Genomic DNA, 22,864 nt, shown 5'->3' with positions numbered 1-22,864 from the left:
GACAAGCTGAACCCCCTTAACTTCAAATATGAGCCTCAAATACGAGGCCAGAGACCTACTTTGTGGGAACCTGCTGTAATCTGCTGGATCCTGTTGGGTGCAGAGGGTCAGCTCATTCAGCCTTCAGATCCGGCAAAAATAAGGGCTAAGAAATTGAAATTTGGTTAATTAAAGACATAATATTAATAATCGTCATTGAAACAAGAGAATATCATGAAAACCCATCTGATTTGGAAAGGCAAACTTACCTGGTGTTTTCAGACTCTAGACTATCAGCAATGTGGTTGACTCAAAACTGCAAGTTCAGTTGTGTCAAAACCACAGGCTCTTCCCAGGTTACAGTCTCCCGATTTATGGACATCACATACAAACAAGTATTTGGGAGATCGGTGGGATGGATGAGGATGGATTTGCCGGCTACTGCAGGCAGCAGGCACTTTCTGCAGGGTGGGAACGGAGCATTTCCACGTGCCTTCTCTCACCACATCAAGCTGCAACAGTCAGGGGCTGTTTTGAGCTGAGCAGAGCTGGGAGCACTGAGCAGACTTGCTTGCTCACCAAGTCAATGAGGCCAGCTGGTGGCTACTCTTCCTGCACCAGCTTGCACTTATGCCACAGCCTTTTCTGTGATCCTCTCCCACACACTGTTCATTTCCGATTTATGGTGTCAAGGAGTGAAACTCTGTTGTAGCCTGGGGGCTGCCTGTACCATGAAAAGCTATAAGGAAAAAAAACTGGAAAACTATCAGCCATTGTCTAAGGGACGAGTTTTGGACTTTGCAAATGCATAGATGCCACTCAACCCTACATAGTCATCTTCCAAATATCTTGATAAATTGAGAGAACTGTTGCACAGAATAGATTTGACATTGCTGTGAGACCATACCTCAAATTGTCTCAGACTCTCGTCACGATCCTTGAGTAGGTCCTGTCCCACAGCAAGACGGACCCACTGATACAGTGAAGTACAGCGTGGAGTGAAAAATTACACATACATGCAACTCTCTTCTTGACTCCCTCAAGCCTTTCCCCTATTGACAAGACATAATTCAGGAATGTTCCGCAGCAAAGCATGAAAAACTTAAGCTTTTTATGGAAAAAGTAGCCTGCTTAATTGGCACCCCATTAAATATTCCCCTCCTCCATCAGTAATACAACGTATCTGTTATGTGTGCCATCTAACAATTTAACCAAGATTGCTTAATCTGTACTTTCTTAATCTGTGACCTCTACTTTGAAGAACAAAGATGAAATGCATGTGGGAAGAAGACTGTCTCTAAACTCCAAGTCACATCTGTTCATATTTGAAGCCTTATCCCAGTTCCTTCATCATCATGTCAAAACGTGGAACTCCTTACATAATTTCACCACTTGGACTAAAGTTATTCTAAAACAGTTTTAAGACTACACGTTAAATGATGTAGGTGCAATAGGAAAGGCCAATGTGTGAATGAATAAATCATATTTTTTTTACAAATTCTAACCTGTTGTTAATTCCACTGCTATTGTGGTTGTCCCTTCAATCTCCTTAACTGTCGGCTCTGGAAGCCCTTCGCCAGATCTTTATCTATTGTAAGATGCAGCTTAAAACTTACCTCTAACCAAGTGTTAACATCTCAACATCTTGCAAAATATTAAGTCACATACATCTCATCCTTCAATAGAACATCTTTTTGCTGGTATCTGTTGCAGATAAGGTTAAGTTGATTATTGCAAATGGACAAGTGCTTCTGCAGCTGGAACCACCAGGAGGGAAATTCACTGTGTATCTGATGTATGCGAACTTCCAAATGCCTAATGAGTCCCACTATCTGTATCAGTGTTTCAATCTATCTGGTTGCTGCTTCCCAGATTACTGAAATAACTAAATAGAAAAATGGCAATTCTACACATGATGTCCCACTCAACAAGCATCTATGTCAACAGCTCAGTTGTTTCCTTACCTCACCCCCGCAACCCCATTGCATTGGATTCCTGTCTGACATCCAAGAATGTGCATTTTTATAGCACCTCTAATACAGAAACATATCGGAAGATGTAATCAAAAAAAAATCTGCAGTGACGAGGCATAAATTGTGGTGGATGATAGAAGGGGATAATGCTGTCTGGTAACTTCTGCATTTTCTTTGAATTCTACTCAAAAGAATGGCTTTGATTTTGGATTGAAGCTTATTCTGCAATGGAGAGTTGGTAGAGTAGTCTGATAGGAATATTAATTGGCAATAATTAAGTTTTTGTATGGTTTCAGGTTTGTTGTTGTCCATGTAGCACCAGGTTTTTTTTTTCCTTGCTTCCTTTTTTGTGAGAAATTGGCAATGTTCCAGAGGAAAAAAGAGTTAAATGCAGCTCTGAAATAAACTGGAGATGCGTGTTGAAAACAATTGAATCAGATTTTCCTGGAACATTTCCAGGAGTGGAAATGTCAAGTGAACATTTCTGAGTTCATGCAGATGGTGTTACGATGTGAATGCTTATCAATGGCAATCTTTTGACAGATGTCAGTCTTGATGCAGTTTTATTCAGGTTTGTGTGTTCCTTGGAATTCAGTTGGTCAATGCATTGCTTATCATTTTGCAATAAATGCAGTCATATTTCCCTTAACTCCATGCAAAAGATGGTTAGGGAAGTGATGTGATCTAATTAAAGCAATAAGCTGCAAATTTAAAATAAAAGGAAGTACTCAACAGGTCAGATAACACTTTGAATAGAGAAAGACATTTGTGGGTATTAGTTAAGCATCCCAGCCCCAGGATTCAATAACTGAGGCTCAATCCTTTTTGGTTGCTTTGTCAATGATCTTCCTTCCAGCCTAAGCCCAGAAGGTGGGAAGTTCACTGGATGCACCAAGTTCGATTCCATCTGCAACTCCTCAGCAAACGAAGCAATCCATAACAGTGTGCAGCAAGATCTAGATGGTGTCAGAATGAGCTGATAAATGGCAAGTAACATTTGAGCCATGAAGTAGCTTAGGTAGTGACCATCTCCATCAAGCAAGAGTCTAACAACCCTTCATAAGTTTTCAATTTCATTACCATTGAGTCCCCTATTATCATCATCATCCATTGAGCAGCAATTCAGCTGAGCCAGCCACAAATATTATGGTTACAAGAGCAAATCAGGCACTGGATAAGCTATGGGTGTGACTCACCACCCAACACCTCAAAGTCTTTCCAGCATCTATAATACACAAGTCAGGAATGTAATGGCAGACTCTACATTTGTCTGGATGAGTACAAGTCCAACACCAACTTGACACCAACCAGTCAGAGCAGCCCACTTGATTGGGATGCTCATCACTCATGCTAAATATTCTCTCCACCACCAGTGCACAATGATTGTAGTGTAAAATGGTAATTTACAGAGACTTTGCAGTTGACAGCATCATAGATGAGACTTTTACTGAGCTGGTCAAGCCCAAGGTACAGGCTTCAGATAGATGGGTGGCCACCAGGAAAAGTAAGGGGAGTAGACAGATAGTGCAGGGGTCCCCTGTGGTCATTCCCCTCACTAACAGGTAGATCTCTTTGGACACTGTTTTGGGGGGGTTGGGGAGGTGCGTGAAGGGAATGATCTTTCAGTGGCTAGCAGCAGCAGTCAGGTCTCTGGCACTGTGACCGGCTCTGAGGGAAAGGGTGCAGTCAGACAGGGCGATAGTGATAGGAGACTCGATAGTCAGAGGGGCAGACAGGAGATTTTGTGGTTGCAGAAGAGACACCAGGATGGTGTGTTGCCTCCCTGGTGCCAGGGTCAAGATGTCTCTGAGCTGTTGCAGAACATTCTCGAGGGACAGGGTGAACAGCTGGAGATCACTGTACACGTTAGTACAAACGACTTAAGTAGAACAAGGGATGAGGTCCTGCAAAATGAGTTTGGGAAGTTAGGTAAGAAGTTAAGAAGCAGGACCTCGAGGGTAGTGATCTCTGGATTACTCCTGGTGCCACAGGCCAGCGAGGTCAGAAATAGATAGGCCAGATGAATTTGTGGCTGAGGAGCTGGTGCAGGGGATAGGGATTCAGGTTTTTGGACCATTGGAGTCTCTTCTGGGGTAGAAGTGACCTATGCAAGAGGGACAGGTTGCACTCAAACCGGAGAAGGACCAACATCCTTGCAGGGAAATTTGCAAGTGCTATATGGGAAGTTTTAAAGTAGATTGGCGGGGTGGGGGTGGTGGGGGGGGACTCTGAGCGGGAGCAAGTCATGGGTTAAAGCAGTAGCCAGTGAGAGCAAGTTCAGTTATCAGGATAGCTAGGGGCACAGTCAAGGGAGGGAAAGAATACTCAGTTAAACTGCATTTATTTTGATGCACAAGACTTAACAGGTGAGGCAGACGAACTCAGAAGGAAATGAGCAATTTGCTCTGGCGACTGGCATGTAATACCCATAACGGAAACATAGCTGAGAGAAGGGCAGGACTGGCAGCTCAATGTTCCAGGGTACAGATGCTACAGGCATGACAGAGGTATAGGTAAGTGAGGAGATGGTGTTGTCTTTTTGATAAGGGAGGACGTAACAGCAGTGCTTAGAGATGACGTTCTTGGGGGATTGTCCAGTGAGGCCATATGGGTAGAACTTAGAAACAAAAAGGGGAGGGTCACTCTGGTGGATGGGGAGAAATTTTGAAATGTGACCAGGAAAGTTTCCGGAGTCAATGTATAGAGGGCCCTGCTAGGAAGGTGCAAGACTGGACCTCCTCTTAGGGAGGAGGTTAGAGCAAGTAACTGAAGTGGTAGTCAGGAAGCATTTTGGCTCCAGTAACCATAGTTCTATTAGTTTTAAGATGGTGATGGAAAAGGATAGGACAGGAACACGGGTTAGGGCTAATTCTGGAGAAATTAGGCAGGATCTAGCAGAGGTCAATTGGGAGAGCCTGTTTGAAGGGAAAGGAATGAATGGCAGATGGGAGGCTTTTAAGAGTGTGATATCAAGAGTCCAGGGGCAGCATGTTCCTGTTAGGGTGAAGGATAAACCTGGTAAGTTTAGAGAACCTTGGCTGACGAGAGATATTGAGGCTCTGGTCAAGAAAAAGAAGGGAGCATACATTGGGTTTAGGAGGTCAGGGATGAGTGAATCCCTTGATGACCATAAAAAGAATAAGAAAACACTTGCAAGGAAAATCAGGAGGGCAAAGAGAGGGTATGTGATGGATCTGGCAGGCAAGGTTAAGGAAAATCCCAAAAGGTTCTATTAGCTTTATTAAGAGTAAAAGGGTGGCTAGGGAGAGAGTAGGTCCCCTTAGAGATTAGCAGGGCTGCCTATGTCTCGAGCCACAGGAGGTGGGAGAGATTTTTAACGAATATTTCTCCTGAAGAGAAAATCATGGTTGATCAAGAGATAAGGGAAATAAGTGGAGATGTTTTAGAGGACATTCATATTACCAGGGAGGAGGTATTTGCAGCCTTATAGTGCACTAAGGTGGATAAATCCCCAGTGCCTGACTGAATGCATCCTCGGACTTTGTGGGAGGTAAGAGAAGAAATTGCGGAGGCCCTTGCGGAGATCTCTGCTTCATCGTTGGCCAGTAGTGAACTTCCCAAAGATTGTTGTTCTGCTGTTTAGGAGGGGTAGCAAGGATGAGCCAGGGAACTACAGGCCAGTCAGTGTGACGTCAGTAATGGGGAAGTTACTGGAGGGACTTCTGAGGGGCAGGAGCAACAGCATTTGCATAGACAGTCTGGTTAGGAGGCGTCAGCACGGCTTTGTGCGTGGAAAGTCGTGCTTGATGAACCTTCTGGAGTTTTTTTTGAAGAGGTGACCAAAAGGGCAGATGAGGATTGGACAGTGGACTTTGTCTATTTGGCCTACCGTGTGGTAGGCTGGTCTGGAAGGTTGGGCCCCATGAAATCCAGAGAGAGCCAGTTAGGTGAATTTAAAATTGGCTCGGAGGTAGGAAATAGAGGGTTGTGGTCAAGGTTGTTTCCTGGAATGGAGGCCAGTGTGCCGCAGGTGTCGGTGTTGGTATACTTGTATTGGTTTATTATTGTCACTTGTACCGAGGTACAGTGAAAAACTTGTCTTACAAACCGATTGTACAGGTCAATTCATTACACAGTGCAGTTACATTGGGTTAGTACGGAGTGCATTGAGGTAGTACAGGTAAAAACAATAACAGTACAGAGTAAAGTGTCACAGCTACAGAGAAAATGCAGTGCAATAAGGTGCAAGGTCACAACAAGGTAGATCGTGAGGTCACAGTCCATCTCATTGTATAAGGGAACCGTTCAATAGTCTTATCAGAGTGGGGTAGAAGCTGTCCTTAAATCTGGTGGTATGTGCCCTCAGGCACCTGTATCTCCTACCCGATGGAAGAGGAGAGAAGAGAGAATGTCCCGGGTGGGTGGGATCCTTGATTATGTTGGCTGCTACACCGAGACAACGAGAGGTAAAGACAGAGTCCAAGGAGGGGAGACTGGTGTCCGTGATGCGCTGGGCTGTGTCCACAACTCTCTGCAGCTTCTTGCGGTCCTGGGCAGAGCAGTTGTCGTACCAAGCTGTGATACATCCAGATAGGATGCTTTCTGTGGTGCATCAGTAAAAGTTGGTGAGAGTCAAAGGGGACAAACCAAATTTCTTTAGCCTCCTGAGGAAGTAGAGACGCTGGTGAGCTTTCTTGGCCGTGGCATCTGCGTGATTTGTTCAGGACGGGCTGTTGGTGATGATCACACCCAGGAACTTGAAGCTCTCAACCCTCTCAACCTCAGCATCATCGATGTAGACAGGTGCATGTACACCGCCCCCTTTCCTGAAGTCAATGACCAGCTCTTCTGTTTTGTTGACATTGAGGGCAAGGTTGTTGTCATGACACCATTCCACTAAGCTCTCTATCTCCGTCCTGTACTCCGACTCATCGCTGTTTGAGATACGGCCTACAACAGTGGTATCATCTGCAAACTTGTAGATGGAATTAGAGCAGAATCTGGCCACACAGTCGTGAGTGTATAGGGAGTAGAGTAGAGGGCTGAGGACGCAGCCTTGTGGGGCATTTAATATTTATATAAATGATTTGGATGCGAGTGCACGAGGCTTGATCAGCAAGTTTGTAGATGACATGAAATTAGGAGGTGTTATTGATAGGGAAGAAGGTTATCGTAGATTACGGGGGATCTCAATCAGTAAGGGAAGTGGATCGAGGAGTGACAAATGGATTTCAATTCAGATATATGAAGTGATGCATATTGGAAGGTCAAGCCAGCATAGGACTTGTACTATGAATGGTAAGGCAGTAGGGAGTGTTAATGGAACAGAGGCACCTAGGAGTATAAGTGCATAGTTTGTTGAAAGTGGCATCATAGGTTGACAGGGTGGTGAAAAAGACATTTCGCATGCTGGTCTTCATCAGTCAGGTTATTGAGTGTAGGAGTTGGGACAGTATGTTGCAGTTGTATAAGTCATTGGTGAGGCTGCACCTGGAGTACTATGTATGGTTTTGGTCACCCTGTTATAGGAAAGACATGGTTAAACTGGAAAGAGTGCAGAAGAGATTTATGAGGATGTTGCCAGGACTAGAGGGCCTGAGTTATAGGGAGAAGTTGGTCAGGCTAGTTCTTTATTCCCTGGAATGTAAGAGAATGAGGGGTGATCTTGAAGAAGTATTTAAAATTATGAGAGTGGATGGTAACAGTCTTTTCCCCAGGGTTAGGGAGCCCAAAACTAGGGGGCGTAGATTTAGGGTGAAGAGGGGACAGATTTAAAAGGGACCTGAGGAGAAACTTTTTCACGCAGAGGGTGGTGAGTATATGGAATGAGCTGCCAGGGAAACACTGTGGGAGCACTTTTATCAGAAGATCTGCAACTATTCAAGAGGGCTGCTCATCCCCACCAGCACCTTTAGTGCAGTTAGAGATGGACAAATAAATGTTAACCTTGCCAGCAATGCTCACATCATGAAAAATTAATAAATAAAATAATAGAACTGTGCCCTGACAAAAGAGGATAGTTTTGGAACTATGCAGAGTTGTGAACCTCCCCTGGTTCAGTTTCAGATAGTTGCCAGACACATGGATGGGCAGATGGAATTGGTGGATAGGAGGTGGAGTTTATGATGAGGTCTTCCCAATATTTAACTGGAGGGAATTTCTGCTCTGTGTTATCTGTTGGAGAAGCAGAGTGATAGTTTTAAACCATTGGAGGAAGTGAGGTAAGTGATGGTGAAGGAGAGCAGGACATAATCAATGGATTTGAGAAGGTCAACATCTGACAGAAAGGATTTGCAGCAAGGTCAGTGGTGTCAAAAAACCCAAAGTGCAAGTGGGAAACTTTCCACGGAGAATGCAGGCCCAATCACCAGGGAGGCTGGAGCATATTCTGCTTTCTGGCATTTCTGCAGGGTTCAGAGTTTAGTCTAGGCTGCCTGGTTGCTGTTTGAAGTGACTGCTCCAGCTTCGACTCAGCTTCTCAGACTTGGCACTTATCAGTGAGAATGTAGAATTTCTTGATGCCTTGCTTGATCTCGCAGCCTTATCAAATCTTTGACAGACCTCTATGTCACATAGTCTTGAATTGACTATAAGCATACCCTTTGTTGGATGGTCTCGAGGTATGCGCTCCATGTGCCCTAGCAGAATCTGCATAGAATGTAAACCAGTTTGCTCAAGATTTTGTTGTTCGTCATGATCGTTGGTCCTGAGTGACCAAGTTTTTTTCTGAGAAAGCAAAAGTGAAAGTTGTTCAATCTTTGACCCAGCTCTCACAGCCATCTGGAAGGGTCCCAAGAGGCACAAACTGATAATGAGCACCTTTGTGTTCAGAACTGCAATACTTCAGTTGCTGGAAATCTTAAGTGCTGGAAACACTCAGCAGCTCGGGCAGCATTTGTGGAGAGAAAAATGATAAATGTTTTGAGTTAGTGATTTTTGTTTGTTTTGTGGTTTGCGGATTGTTATCATGGAATGTGATGCAAGTGTGCAGATTTTCCCATCAACTTGCTTATCAAGGCTAATTAGCCTGGTAGGAGTTGAGCTGAGACTGCAGAACTGATCTACTTTTGTCCATAGTTTGTGTGGCATGTGACATGGCTGCTGTTTTAATCCAGCGGATTGAACTTGGTGCCCACAGAAAATGTGCTCACTGTGACCTGAAACTAATCTCATGAGGTACAGATGAAAAGCAGATCCCAAATAGTGTGCTGGATGTCACATCTTATGTTCTGACTGTATCTGATGCTGAACGAGCTGCCGTCAATAATTTAATTTGTATCCCAGATCTCTTTCTTTATGAAGAACAGAAAAGAAAATGCTAAAGCTAAATGGGGCTAAGATATCTCGCTCTTGCTCCAGTTATTCCATCTGATGCACTTGTTCACCTCAATTACAATACCATCACCAGTCCTGCTTTTGTGAGGACAGTTACTTAGTATTCATTAAGAACCTTAGCCACATGTGCCTCCACATAGAGGTTAGCTCATCGGTCCCTAATAGGCTCCACTCTTCCCTTGGATATCCTCTTTTTCTTTATGTATTTAGAAAACATCTTTGGATTTTCTTTTCTATTTTCATTCCTGCACTTTCTATTCTCTTCAAGGTTTTATGCAGCATTAATCTCTTGATGTCTGACATAGGCTTTCTATTTTTGCTTTATCCTACGTACAACACACTGCCATCCAGGAAGCTCTAGCTATGTCAGTTCCACCATTTTTCCTTGTGAGAACATGTTTACTTGGACCCCCTTAAATCTCTTTGAATTCTTCTCATTGCTCCAAGACTGATGTACCTTCAAGCAGTTGGTTCTGGTCTACTTTCACTAAATCATTTCTCTGCCTAGTAAAATAGTGCTTCCCCCAATTTCGGACCCGTACTTCAATTTTTGTCTTTGTTCATTTCCATAACTGTGCTAAATTGAATTTAGATGACTGCCAGAAATCTGCCCCACCGTTGATAACTCCTTCCAACTGTCTGGCTTAATTTCTTAAAATTAAATACATAATTGACCCGCCTCTTTCCCCCCACCAAATAAAAAGATTGTGCTACATTCTGCATTCCTGCATGCAATGCAGGAATTGTGTGCCCACTGCACTTTTATACTATCTGTATCCCAGCTGATATTAGGATAATTGAAATCGCCCACTATTACTACCCAAGTGTTTTTGCAGTTGCCAGAAACTTGCCCCCTTATTTTCTCCTTTCCCTTGAATTGTTTGGAGACTTAAGGTACAATGTGATTCCTCAATGCATTTGTTTGTTTATACTCCTCTAGCCTCTTTTGATGATCATCCTGACTTGTTACTCCTTCTCACAAGTGTGATTGTTTCTTGAACGAATATTGCCACCACTGCTTTTTTTTAAATCCCCTCTCAACCTCATTTGAAGGTGGAGAAATAGTATCTGTAATGGAGGAGGAGACAGGACTGCTAATGTGCATTTGGAAGAGGAGCAGTAGAAATAGTCTTGTGCACAGTTGGAAATGAAATTTGTTTATTATTGTCACATGTACTGAGATACAATGAAAAGCTTTTGTTCACGTGCCATTCAGGCAGATCATTCCATACGTAGTACTTTGAGGTAGTAAAAAGGAAAACAATGCAGAATATAGTGTTACAGTTACAGAGCAAGTGCAGTGCAGGTAGACAATAAGGTGCAGTTGGAAGAGGTGTAGCAGCTGCAGCACCAGTGTTGGATGGCAGGAGCAAAGGTGTTCATTTAGAGGAACAATAACACTGGTGTGCTATTGACAGAGGAGGAAGTAGCAGCACAGTTGGAAGTGAAAGCAGCAAGTGTTAGTGTATAGTAGAGAAACACAGTGTGTTGGTGAGCGATCAGAAGAAGGCAAAAGTGTCAGCGAGGAAATTAGAGTGCAAATCAACCCAAGTATCAGCATAAATGTGAAGCAGGCAGGTAGTGAAAGAAAAGTACCATCACGTGGCAGAGAGTCCCAAGATGAATTGGAAGTGGGAGCTTCTGTAAGCTGTAATGCTTTTTGTATTTTAAAGGTTCTGTAATCAACTGGTCCACAAAAACCATTTTGTCATGGAAAATGAATTGTGTTGGGGTTCTTGTACAAAGGTAGAGATTGTTCACAGTTATGTTCATTCTAAATACTGGATTTGTGTTTCCATAGAATCCTGCAAGCCAGTTACCCGTCGGTGTGGCTGAACGAGCCCAGGAATTGTTCACTATTATATTCATGTATATTGTGGACATGCTGATTTGGACAGAGGACAAAGAGCTGCCTCCAGGACTACAACCAAGGTATGCAAAGGGAAGTATCCATTTTACCATTAACATGCTGATGATTAATATGAAAATCTAAGAACCTGAGAATTGGGAGCAAAAGTTGGCCATCCAAATCTTTGTGCCTGTTTGTTCTTCATCAAAATCACGTCTAATGATCTACTTCAATTTCATTTTCCTGCCCTATCCCCATATCCTTTTATTTCCTTAATATCCAGAAATCTATCAATCTGACTTGAATGAACCCAATGATTGAACTTCTACAGCCCTCCGAGGTAGAGGATGCCAAAGATTCACCACACTCTGAGTGAAGAAATTTTTCCTCATCTCAGTCATAAATGGCCTTATTCTGAGACTGTGACCCCTAGTTCTAGACTCCTCAACCAGGGGAATTATTCTCATTCTTCTAAATACATAGTCTATTCAGGTTCTCATTGGGCAAGGTTGTAAGGCTATCCCTAAAACCACTCTAGTGAATCTTCACCTCATTTCTTCTTTTGCACAGGTAAGGGAACAAAATTATGCACAATACTCCCCAAATGTGATCTTACCAAGGGCCTATACAATTGCAGTAAGTGTTCTTTGCTGGAGACATAAGAGACTGCGGATGCTGGAATCTGGAGCAACAAACAATCTGCTGGAAGAACTCAGCGGGTCAAGCAGCATCTGTGGGAGGAAAGGAATTGTTGACGAGTCCTGATGCAGGATTTCGAACCAAAACGTCGACAATTCCTTTCCTCCTACAGATGCTGCTCACCCAGCTTAGTCCTTCCAGGTCACGTTGCTTATTGCTCCAGAGTTCTTTACTGCTAAACGCAAATCCTCTCATAATGAAGGCAAACACCATTTGCCTCCTAATTGCCTGCTGCACCTGCATCTTAGATTTCAGTGACTTGTGTACAGCTACACCTTGGTCCCTTTGAACATTAATGTTTCCTCATATCACCCATCTAAAAAAAAGTTCTCTGCACTTCTGTTTTGTGCACTAAAGTGGATGGTCTTATATTTTTCCACATTATATTCCATCTGATGCATTCTCACCGCTCACTTAGCTTGTCTTACCACCTTGGTGCCTCGCTATATTCTCTTCACCACAATCCCATGCAAGCAAATTTAGAAATCTGACATTAGGTCCTCTTTGGCTAAATAGATTGTGAATAGCCAGAGTCCCAAACAACAGTACCACAACCCGAGCAGTTCCAACTAGCCAACCTAAGAGAGGTCTGTTTATTAACACTCTTTGCTTTTATGATTGTATTGGATTAGTCAGGTCTCTGCAGCAGGAAATTGAGTTTCTGCCCTCTTCTCATTACTACCATGGGAGAGGAGGTACAGGAGCCTGAAGACCTGCACTCAGTGATTTAGGAACAGCTTCTTCCCCTCCGCCATCAGATTTCTGAATGGTCCATGAGCACCACCTAATTCCTTTTTTATTGCACTATATATTTATTTTGTAATTTATAGTAATTTGATGTTTTTGCACTGTACTGCTGCTGCAAGACAATACATTTCATGACATGTCAGTGATAATAAACCTGATTCTGATACAGTTTATTACACACCAGATAGGATTGCAAACCAGAAAACCTCAATGCAGTAGCTGTTCATTTCAGTGAATATGTTCAGTTTTGTTTATTGACCTCTACTAAATTACTTGACCTTTGGAGGGAAAAATAGTAAACATAATCAAATGGAACAAGCCAAGTTTATTGTCTTCAGAACCAAAAAAAACAACAGGTGCTGGAAACCAGAAATAAAGACAAATCTGAAGATGCTCAGGAGGTCAGGCAGTGTCTGTGGAAACAGTTAACATTTCAGATGGATGATCCTTTGTCAGAACTGGAAAAGTGAGAAAAATAAATTGCAGAGAAAGTGGGGGAGAGGGATCTAAAGGACAAAAGCAATATTTCTGATAGAGTGAGACCAGGGTTTGCTGTGTTTGTAATGTCATTTATTTGGTTGATAGATTAATGAGAGCAGAGAGAGAGAAAACAAAAGGACATGTTAAAGTTGTGAAATGCAGTTCAGAGCTGTTACAGAGAATGAATTCAAAATGAGAATGTTGGAAATGCCCAGTAGATCTGGCAGTATTCATGGAGAGAGGAAAAACCATTATTAGTACAGATTGGTAATTTTGCAGCAGAACTGGCCAGTTCTACTGTGAGTTATCCACCTTAAATATTAACTCAGTTTATCTTCCCATTTTCAGCTACCTGATCTGCTGGGCATTTCCAATATTCTTCCTTTGCTTTTATTCTCTACAACAGTTCTGATCTGTATTTCACAGCTTTTACATGTCTTCTTATTTGTCGTCTTGCTCTCAAACTCATTAATCTATCAACTAGATGGCTTTGTGAACAAAATATCACCAGGGCAGCCCTGACCTCACCCTATCAGAGAGATTCCCTTCGTCTTACTCACCCCTCCCCATCTTTCTCTGCAACTTGAAACTAACTTATTTTCTCACTTTTCAGCTTGGAATGTTAGTTCTGTTTTTTTTCCCACAAGGGCAGCCTGATCTGCTGAGTGTATTTTGAATCTGATGCAGAGCAGCAAGCTGTCTGAGCTCATCCTTTGCCTGCCCACACTTGCTTCCTGGAAAAAGTTTACTCAGTCAATTCCCATCTAACTGCAAGGCCAACTAATTGTAACTCTCCAGTGAATTACTTTGAGAACTGATTAAGCTACAGTCCCCAATCGAACCAGCTGTCAATGGCCATCTATTTTACCAGGATGCTCCCTGGATTAGAGGGTGTGAGCTATAGGGAGATGTTGGATAAACTTGGGTTGTTTTCTCTGGAGTGTCGGAGGCTGAGGGGAGACCTGATAGAGGTTTATAAGATTTTGAGAGACAGAGATAGGATAGATGGTCAGAATCTTTTTCCCAGGGTAGAAATGTCAAGTACTAGAGGACATGCATTTAAGGTGAGAGGGGGAAAGTTTAAAGGAGATGTGTGGGGCAAGTATTTTTTGCACAGAATGGTGGGTGCCTGGAACGGGCTGCTGGGGGGGAGTGGAGGAAGCAGATACGATAGTGGCATTTAAGATCCTGTTAGACATGTGAATATGCAAGAAATGGAGGCGCATAGACCATGTACAGGAAGAAGAGATTTAGTCTAATTTGGCATTGTGCTGGATGCAGACATTGTGGGCTGAAAGGCCTGTTCCTGTGCTGCACTCTTCTGTGTTCTATGTATGTTTTTGAATGTCAGAATGGAGATTTGACAGTCTGTGTGGGACAAAGGACCTGATGCTGTGCTGCATGACCCAGCCTGTATCTCATGGTTAACTTGTAGCTAAATGGAATCTGGAGTCTGGTTGCCAAAGTTGTCCCGTGAAACAGAGCAGTTGGTGACTACCTTTGGTGGACTAGGCCACCCGGGCGGCTGTTTTTCAGCGGATGCTGTCAAAGAGTTTTATATTTTCTAATTGTTTCCTGATTTTGTTTTAAATTGAGATGTCATTCAACAGTTGTGGTCGCATAAAGCTGAGATGCCAGAGACCGATAGAATCTGACTCCTTGGTCAGAATGACTGAGCTCTGTCCCTGGACTCTGTGTTCAGTGTAGGAGGTCAAAGGCACCAGCATCAGAGACACAGGAATCAACAGACGATGGATAATGATCCAACGAATTACAGTGGCATGCAAAAGTTTGGGCACGCATAGAACATAGAACACTACAGCGCAGAAAACAGGCCATTCGGCCCTTCTAGTTTATGCCGAAATGGTATTCCCCTTAGTCCCATTTACCTGCACCCAGTTCATAACCCTCCAGACCACCCCCGTCCATGTATCTATCCAATTTATTCTTAAGACTCAAGAGTGAGCCTGCATTTACTACATCAGATGGCAGCCCGTTCCATACTCCCACCACTCTTTTGAGTGAAGAAGTTCCCCCTAAACTTTTCCCCTTTCATCCTAAAGCCATGTCCTCTCATACTTATCTCTCCTAATCTAGGTGGAAACAGCCTACTTGCATTAACTCTGTCTATACCCCTCCTAATTTTGTAAACCTCTATCAAATCTCCCCTCATTCTTCTGCGCTCCAAGGAATAAAGTCCTAACCTGTTCAATCTTTCCCTGTAACTCAACTCCTGAAGATCCGGCAACATTCTAGTAAATCTCCTCTGCACTCTTACAAATATCCTTCCTATAGTTAGGTGACCAGAACCCCTGGTCAAAATTTCTGTTACTGTGAATAGTTAAGTGAGTAGAAGATGAACTGATCTCAAAGTCATAAAGATGAAACATTCTTTTCAATATTTTAAGCAAGATTAGTGTATTATTTTTGTTTTGTACGGTTTTAGAGTGGGAAAAAAGGAAAGGAGCACCATGCAAAGGTTTGGGCACCCCAAGAGATTTGAGCTCACAGGTAACTTTTACCAAGGTCTCAGACCTTCATTAGCTTGTTAGGGCTATGGCTTGTTCACAGTCATCATTAGGAAAGCACAGGTGATGCAAATTTCAAAGCTTTATAAATACCCTGACTCTTCAAACCTTGCCCCAACAATCAGCAGCCATGGGCTCCTCTAAGCAGTTCCCCAGCACTCTGAAAATTAAAATAAATGATGCCCACAAAGCAGGAGAAGGCTATAAGAAGATAGCAAAGTGTTTTCATTAAGCTGTTTCCTCAGTTTGTAATGTAATTAAGAAATGGCAGCTAACAGGAACGGTGGAGGTCAAGTTGAGGTCTGGAAGACCAAGAAAACTTCCCAAGAGAACTGCTCGTAGGATTGCAAGAAAGGCAAATCAAAACTCCCATTTGACTGCAAAAGACCTTCAGGAAGACTTAGCAGACTCTGGAGTGGTGGTGCACTGTTCTACTGTGCAGCGACACCTGCACAAATATGACCTTCATGGAAGAGTCATCAGAAGAACACCTTCCCTGCATCCTCACCACAAAATTCAGTGTCAGAAATTTGCAAAGGAACATCTAAACAAGCCTGATGCATTTTGGAAACAAGTCCTGTGAACTAATGAAGTTAAAATAGAACTTTTTGGCTGCAATGAGCAAAGGTATGTTTGGAGAAAAAAGGGTGCAGAATTTCATGAAAAGAACACCTCTCCAACTGTTAAGCACTGGGGTGGATCAATCATGCTTTGGGCTTGTGTTGCAGCCAGTGGCACGGGGAATATTTCACTGGCAGAGGGAAGAATGAATTCAATTAAATACCAGCAAATTCTGGAAGCAAACATCACACCGTCTGTAAAAAAAAAGCTGAAGATGAAAAGAAGATGGCTTCTACAACAGGATAACGATCCTAAACACACCTCAAAATGGACTACCTCAAGAGGCACAAGCTGAAGGTTTTGCCATGGCCCTCACAGTCCCCCGACCTAAACATCATCGAAAATCTGTGGATAGACCTCAAAAGAATCTCGTGGCCCAAGAATCTCACAGAACTGGAAACCTTTTGCAAGGAAGAATGGGCTAAAATCCCCCAAACAAGAATTGAAAGACTCTTAGCTGGCTACAGAAAGCGTTTACAAGCTGTGATACTTGCCAAAGGGGGTGTTACTAAGTACTGACCATGCAGAGCGCCCAAACTTTTGCTTAGGGCCCTTTTCTTTTTTTGTTATTTTGAAACTGTAAAAGCTGGAAATAAAAAAAAAAGTAATCTTGCTTAAAATATTAAAGAAATGTGTCATCTTTAACTTTGTCTTTTGGAAATCAGGTCATCTTTTACTCATTTAGCTATTCACAGTAACAGAAATTTTGACCAGGGGTGCCTAAACTTTTGCATGTCACTGTATTTTCTAGTGTCATAGTATATGACACTAGAAAACAATTAAAATTAATTGACCTGTTGCTGATTCAGAAGGCATATTTCCTAAGAGAAGTTTGTAATCCAGCACTGGAATCTGACATTAGCAGTTGTGATGTTCCATCTGTGTGGAAATTCAGGATTATCCTGTTTATGCAGGAATTCTGAATGTATAGATTGTCACAAGGGCTGTTGTGTCAGTTGAGTGAGTCAATTAATTCCATATTTGAAAATATATTAGAACAGTTATGATTCCCTCAGTGGATGAGCGACAGTTTGCCTGACGGCGTAAAATCTTTCTATCATCCACAAGGCGCAAGTGTGGGATTGAATACCCTCCACTTGCCTGGATGAATGCTGCTCCAGCAATAGTCAAAAATTTCAACACCATCCAGGGAAATGCAGCCCACCACCGTCACCCAATTTGCCACACAGAACATTCACTTTTTCCACCAACGTCAAGCGTGGCTGTAGTGTGGAATGAACTGCAATGGCTCTCAAAGGTTCTTTGACAGCTTTTCTTTAAGTTTCAACCTCTACCACTAAGAAGGTCAAGTGCACCAGGCTGGATCAAAATCCTGCAACTTCTTCCCTATTAGGACTGTAGGAGTATCTACACTGGAAGCAATGTATCTGTTTAGGAGGGAGCTGATTGTTCAGGAGAAATGAGGGATGGACAAGAAATGCCAGCCTTTCCAAGACATTCAGTGAATGAATTAAAAATTTTACCTAAAATTATATTTTATAATTTATAAACCTATTTAAAATGATATTCTTGCGAAGTTGGTTTTTACATGCAGTCCCGTTTGAGAAATGTAAACTGTACTAAGCCCATTTGTGGTAATTTGCAAATTCCACATTGGCCTCATCAGCCACCTCAGAACCCACAAAACTGTAATGGAAACAAGATGTGCTTCATCCTGAAGGACTACCCAAGAAAGGGCACCCTACTAAAAGCTTGATTTTCAGCATAAGAATTTTGATCAGTATTGAAAAGCAATTTATGTCAAAGTTGATAAACATCAGTAATTTAAATTTGATCAATGATTAGGGAAAATTGTTGAAAAAGTTGTAATTTTAAATATTTTGAAGGAGATTTGATGCTGGAGGAATTATAAAAATTCGAATTTATTTTTAAATCAATTGTCTAAGCTATATTGGTGATTAGCAAAAAAAACTGACCCTTTTTTAACTGTATAAATAACTGCAGCATTATTTATTAGAAATTGCTGACCAGTTCTGTTATGGCCGCACAATTTAAGCAATATATACAGTTTTTAATAGGAAACCCCTAACTACCATTAAGAAGCTAAGGAAGTAGAATACCACAACATTCTTTTGAAAATAAAACTACACTGTTTTTCATCTTCCATTTTACAAGTAAATTCATAAAAAGAGTAGAGTTTGGTTGCATATCTTTCAAATGCAAGTATCAAGGTCGCAGAAGTATTCATTGTTTATTTATTAATGAAAAATGCAGTAGGCAACATCCGATTCTTAATTATTCAGAGCTGGCTAACACATTGGTCTCCTAATTTGAATGTGCTCTCAGTAGCATTTGATGGAAGGAGATTCCATTGTTTTGGGCAGAGAAGCCAGCTAATGCCTTGCACTGTGCCTGTCAATTCTGTCTGGTAGAGATGATCAATGGCAAACTTCTGATGCAAAATCTTACCCTTAAACTTTTTATCACACAAGGGAGAAGACGGACTCTTATTTCTGTGTGCTATTTAATGATGAACAGCATTCCTTTGACCATGTTATTTACTCACTCCAGCAGTCATTAGGCTGTTCACCAAAAGAAGCACAGAATTACACCACCTTGATAGATAGAGAGGTAAGTGCTATTAGCTGTTGCAAGCTCTTTGATGTAGAGGAATTTCTCTATTAACATGATCCCAGTCATTTGACAAGAAAAGATTTGTAACCAAATAAAGTATCATTGTATCATTGAACCTGAATGCCTTGGTTAGGTTGGGAAGGGTTGGAAAAATGCTTACAAGGCATTCTACAACATATTACGCAGTGTTACCTTAAGATCAGACAAGAATCAACTTTATAGGTGGAAAGGTAGCGTAGTGGTTAGCGCGACGCTATTACAGCGCCAGCAATCGGAGTTCGATTCCTGTCGCTGTCTGTAAGGAGTTTGTATGTTCTCGGGTATCTGCGTGGGTTTCCTCCGGGTGCTCCAGTTTCCTCCCACATTGCAAAGATGTATGGGTAGGTTAATTTGGGTTTAAAATGGGCGGCGCGGACTCGTTGGGCCGGAAGGGCCTGTTACCACGCTGTAAATAAAATATAAAAAAAAATTTTAAAGGATTGGGTAAGAGAATGGCACAGTGAAGCTAAGAGTAAGAATTCCACAGCACAGGCTTTGAAACTGAAGACTTGGTCACCAATGGTGGGGTCAAGGATGCACAATTGGCTGAATTTAGAAGAATGTAGAATTCTCAGGGTTGTAAGAGTTTACAGAGATTTGGGTGGGGTGCCAAGGCCAAGGAAAAATTCAAACACAAGATTCCATTATATTCTTTGTTTTCTCTTGTGGAAAAACAAACATGATTATATCTCTGGATTAGGAAAAGTTAAAGAAAAACTGCAATTGCTAGAAATCTGAAATATAGAAAATGCCTGAAAAACCTGAGTCAGGCCAGGCAGCATCTGTGGAGAGCAAAACAGTTAATGTCAGGTCTGATGATGAAACTGAGAAAGTCTGAAGAGTCTTTGATGTGAAATGTTAATTGTTTCTCTTTTCATAAATACTACCTGATGTGCTTAGATTTTCCAGCATTTTCTGTTTTTTATCTCTGGATTGAGAGATCTGACCATGTTTGTGAGAGTCCATCTCTGCATGGAATGGTACTTGAGTGTGATTTTTGAGCCAGGCTTTATATAGTGTGCATCCTTGCCTCCTTGTCTGGAATTTTTGTCATGCTTTCCAAAAATCACCTTTACTCAAAACATTAAGCATCTAATGTGAGAGCAGAATTCTGCATGCTTGTGTAAAATAATACACATAAGCACAAACGTTAACCAACAGCTTTAGAGATATTACCTTGAGAGATCACTATTTAAAAAAAATATTTTGTATATATATTGTATGTGTGTATCTATACATCATTATATCTTGCTGATCAAACATACCTGTGTACCTTGATCTGGAATGAGCTGTTTGTATAATTAGTAAACCAGAAAGTGAATGTGTTTAATGCAAATTTGTTTCTCAATTAGTTCATGTGGATTTTTTTTATTTCATTGCAATACCAATCTTATCAATTTGCAGTTCTGTACCGATCTTTTCAATTTGCAGTTCTGTCTTGCTTCTCTAGGGTCGTAGACCTATAAAACATGGAACATTGCTTCTTTGTCAAGAAACAAAGCTCGAAGTTTATGTAAGTAAGACCAAGTCTTTGCACTATGCATCCAACAGTTGTAGTTGAAAATACTAGCTCAACAACTGTAGAAATAGCACTGTTCTGCAATATGGAAGTAGTTTAATAGAAATCCGAGTGATGCATGGCACATAACAAAGGGATCATAATGTTTCTTGATTGATCAGCTCCTCTGACAAATGTCCAATTGCGTTTTGGCTTTCTATGATGGGGGACAAAATGAGGAGGAATAAACATAAGATGGTCACTAACAAATCCCATCAAGAATTCAGATAGAATGTTAACTGGGATGTTGTAAGAGTATGAAATCAACTACCTCAACGAGTAAATGAAGCAAAGAGTAGAGATTCATTTAAGGAAAAGGTGGATGAACGCATAAGGGGTAAAAGTAAAACATGAACTTGCTGATAGGGTTAAATGAAAAGACGTGGGAGAAGGGAAGAAGGTACATATAGACCTTACGGGCTCATCCATGATCGTATGGGAGAAACTGCTGTCTGTGCTTAGATCAAGCAGCAGTTGAAGGAAGAAGAGATGATGTTTCAAATTGCTGACCATTTGATAACAAGGATGACTTGCTGAATAGGTACTGCCATTGTAACAATAGCACCAATACAAATAATAGATTCTTTAAAACTGCTTTTGAACAATCTGAAGGGAATACTGCAATGTATATTGTTAATTTTTCTTCTAGAACATTACAAACAGCTTCTTTCAGTCACCTCTTCGTGTTGAGATTCTTCACTCAAGTGTCGTATCCCATCAGACATTTGCTTTACGTCTTCTCTCCTGGCTCAACCAAGTTATTGGTTATTCAGGCAAGTGCAAAACTTGGTCTGAATTTCTTTTAAGAAAAGTACTGCAATAGCTGTGGGTAATTTTAATCTTTACATTGATTAACTCAAGTTGGCATGTTTTTGAATAATATGCTGTTGAATCAACCAAGCTAGTGGCTCTTCAAATCTGGTCATGCATAAACAAACAGGATTAATAAATTAATTATCTCACAGAAATAAATGGGAATACTTAGACACCAACAAAGAATGTCAAACAAAAGATAGAGGGTGAAAGTACATTATCAAAATTACCTCAAGAGAAAAAAATATATAAAAACTGCCGGTAAGAGCTTCTACAAGTATATAACACAGAAGACAGTAGCTCAGATAAATATTGGACCCTTTGCATCTGAGACTGTGGAATTAATGGTGGAAAATAAGAAAATGCCAGATTTTAAGCAAATCCTTTGTATCTGTCTTCATGTGGAAGACTCTTAAATGCCCCAATAATAGAAAATGGGGGCAAAAGGGAGGAATAAACAAAACAATCTCAACATTAGGCATAAAGTTATTAAGAATACTAATGGCACTACAGGCTGACGACCCCAGAAGTGGCTGGAGAGATGATGGATGCACAAGTTGTTTCCGAAGTTTCTTTCCAAAGTTACCTAGATTCTGGAAAGGTCCAACTGGAATGGAAAACTGCAAGTGTACCACTCTGGTGCGATGTTGAACCATTGTAAAGAAAGGTCAGCTTAGAATAAATACAGAAAGTGTTGGAAATACTGAACAGGCAGCATCTGTAGAGGGAGAAGCAGTTAACATTTCATGTTGATAACCTTTCATCAGAACTGGGAAGGATTAGAAATGAAGTAAGTTTTAAGTAAAGCGAAAGGGAGGAGAAGGTGGGTTGGGAGCGTGTAAAGAATAAAAGGGAAGGTCTGTAATAAGGTGGAGAACCAGAGAGACCGAATAATACAAGTGGTGATATCACTGGCTAAAAGAGCATGGTAGAGGTTGTGCAAGTAGGAGTGTGATCTGAAATAGAGTGGAAATAGATGAGATGTGGTCAAGGGTCCTGTCTGCTATGGTTGAGGGGAAACCATGGTTCATGAAGAAAGGCATCTTAGGGGCACTTGCAGGGAAAGCCTCGTCATTGGAGCATATATAACAAGCAGAAGAACTGGGTGACTGCAATGGAATCATTAAATATTGCCAAGTTAGATGTGGGAGTCTGGGCTTGTAATGAATGTTTGATTGAGCAGGTTGGGCCTTTGCTCATCGGAATTGAGAAGAATCAGATGTGTTTTATTGAAACATAAGTTTCTGAGGGGACTTGACTCTGTTGATATGAAGAGGATGTTTCTCTATCCATGAGGGAATCTGGAACTAGGGCAAAGCTTCAGATTAAGAGGTCACTCATTAGGCGAAGAGGAGGAAGAGGACTTTCTTCTTTCAGAGGGCCTACGAATTTTTAGAATTTTTTTTACTCGAGAGGTGGTGCTGAGGACAAAATCAGATCACCCATCATCTTATTGAATGGTGGAGCAGGCTCAAGGGTATTCTGCTATTTCTTGTTCTTAGCATAAATAAGCTGTTGCCATTTTTCTGGAATCACATGCATGGACCTCAGAACAGTACCGCAAAGGAACAGGCCCTTCAGCCCTGATATGCTGTTTTGATGAATTGCCTGTGTTGAGACTACTCCTGATAAACAAGAATCTGAGAATTGTTTTGGTGCCTTGATATTCTTCACCCCATGTGATTAA

The 22,864-nt window shown here is 41.6% G+C and overlaps 1 protein-coding gene across 1 annotated transcript in view; it reads left to right on the top strand.

The window, feature by feature from the left end:
* The window catches only part of ubr1 (ubiquitin protein ligase E3 component n-recognin 1), a 180,683-nt gene that overhangs the window by 34,037 nt on the left and 123,782 nt on the right, over positions 1-22,864 (top strand). The window contains exons 5-8 of the mRNA XM_052030365.1: positions 11,050-11,180; positions 18,626-18,764; positions 20,257-20,319; positions 21,014-21,137. Coding sequence (XP_051886325.1) covers positions 11,050-11,180; positions 18,626-18,764; positions 20,257-20,319; positions 21,014-21,137 — 457 coding nt within the window. The remainder of the gene's footprint in view (positions 1-11,049; positions 11,181-18,625; positions 18,765-20,256; positions 20,320-21,013; positions 21,138-22,864) is intronic.

Source organism: Pristis pectinata, chromosome 1, assembly GCF_009764475.1.
Source record: "Pristis pectinata isolate sPriPec2 chromosome 1, sPriPec2.1.pri, whole genome shotgun sequence".
Lineage (NCBI taxonomy): Eukaryota > Metazoa > Chordata > Chondrichthyes > Rhinopristiformes > Pristidae > Pristis > Pristis pectinata.
The sequence above is the reverse complement of the archived record's forward strand: the minus strand, read 5'-3'. Positions and strand labels throughout refer to the sequence as shown.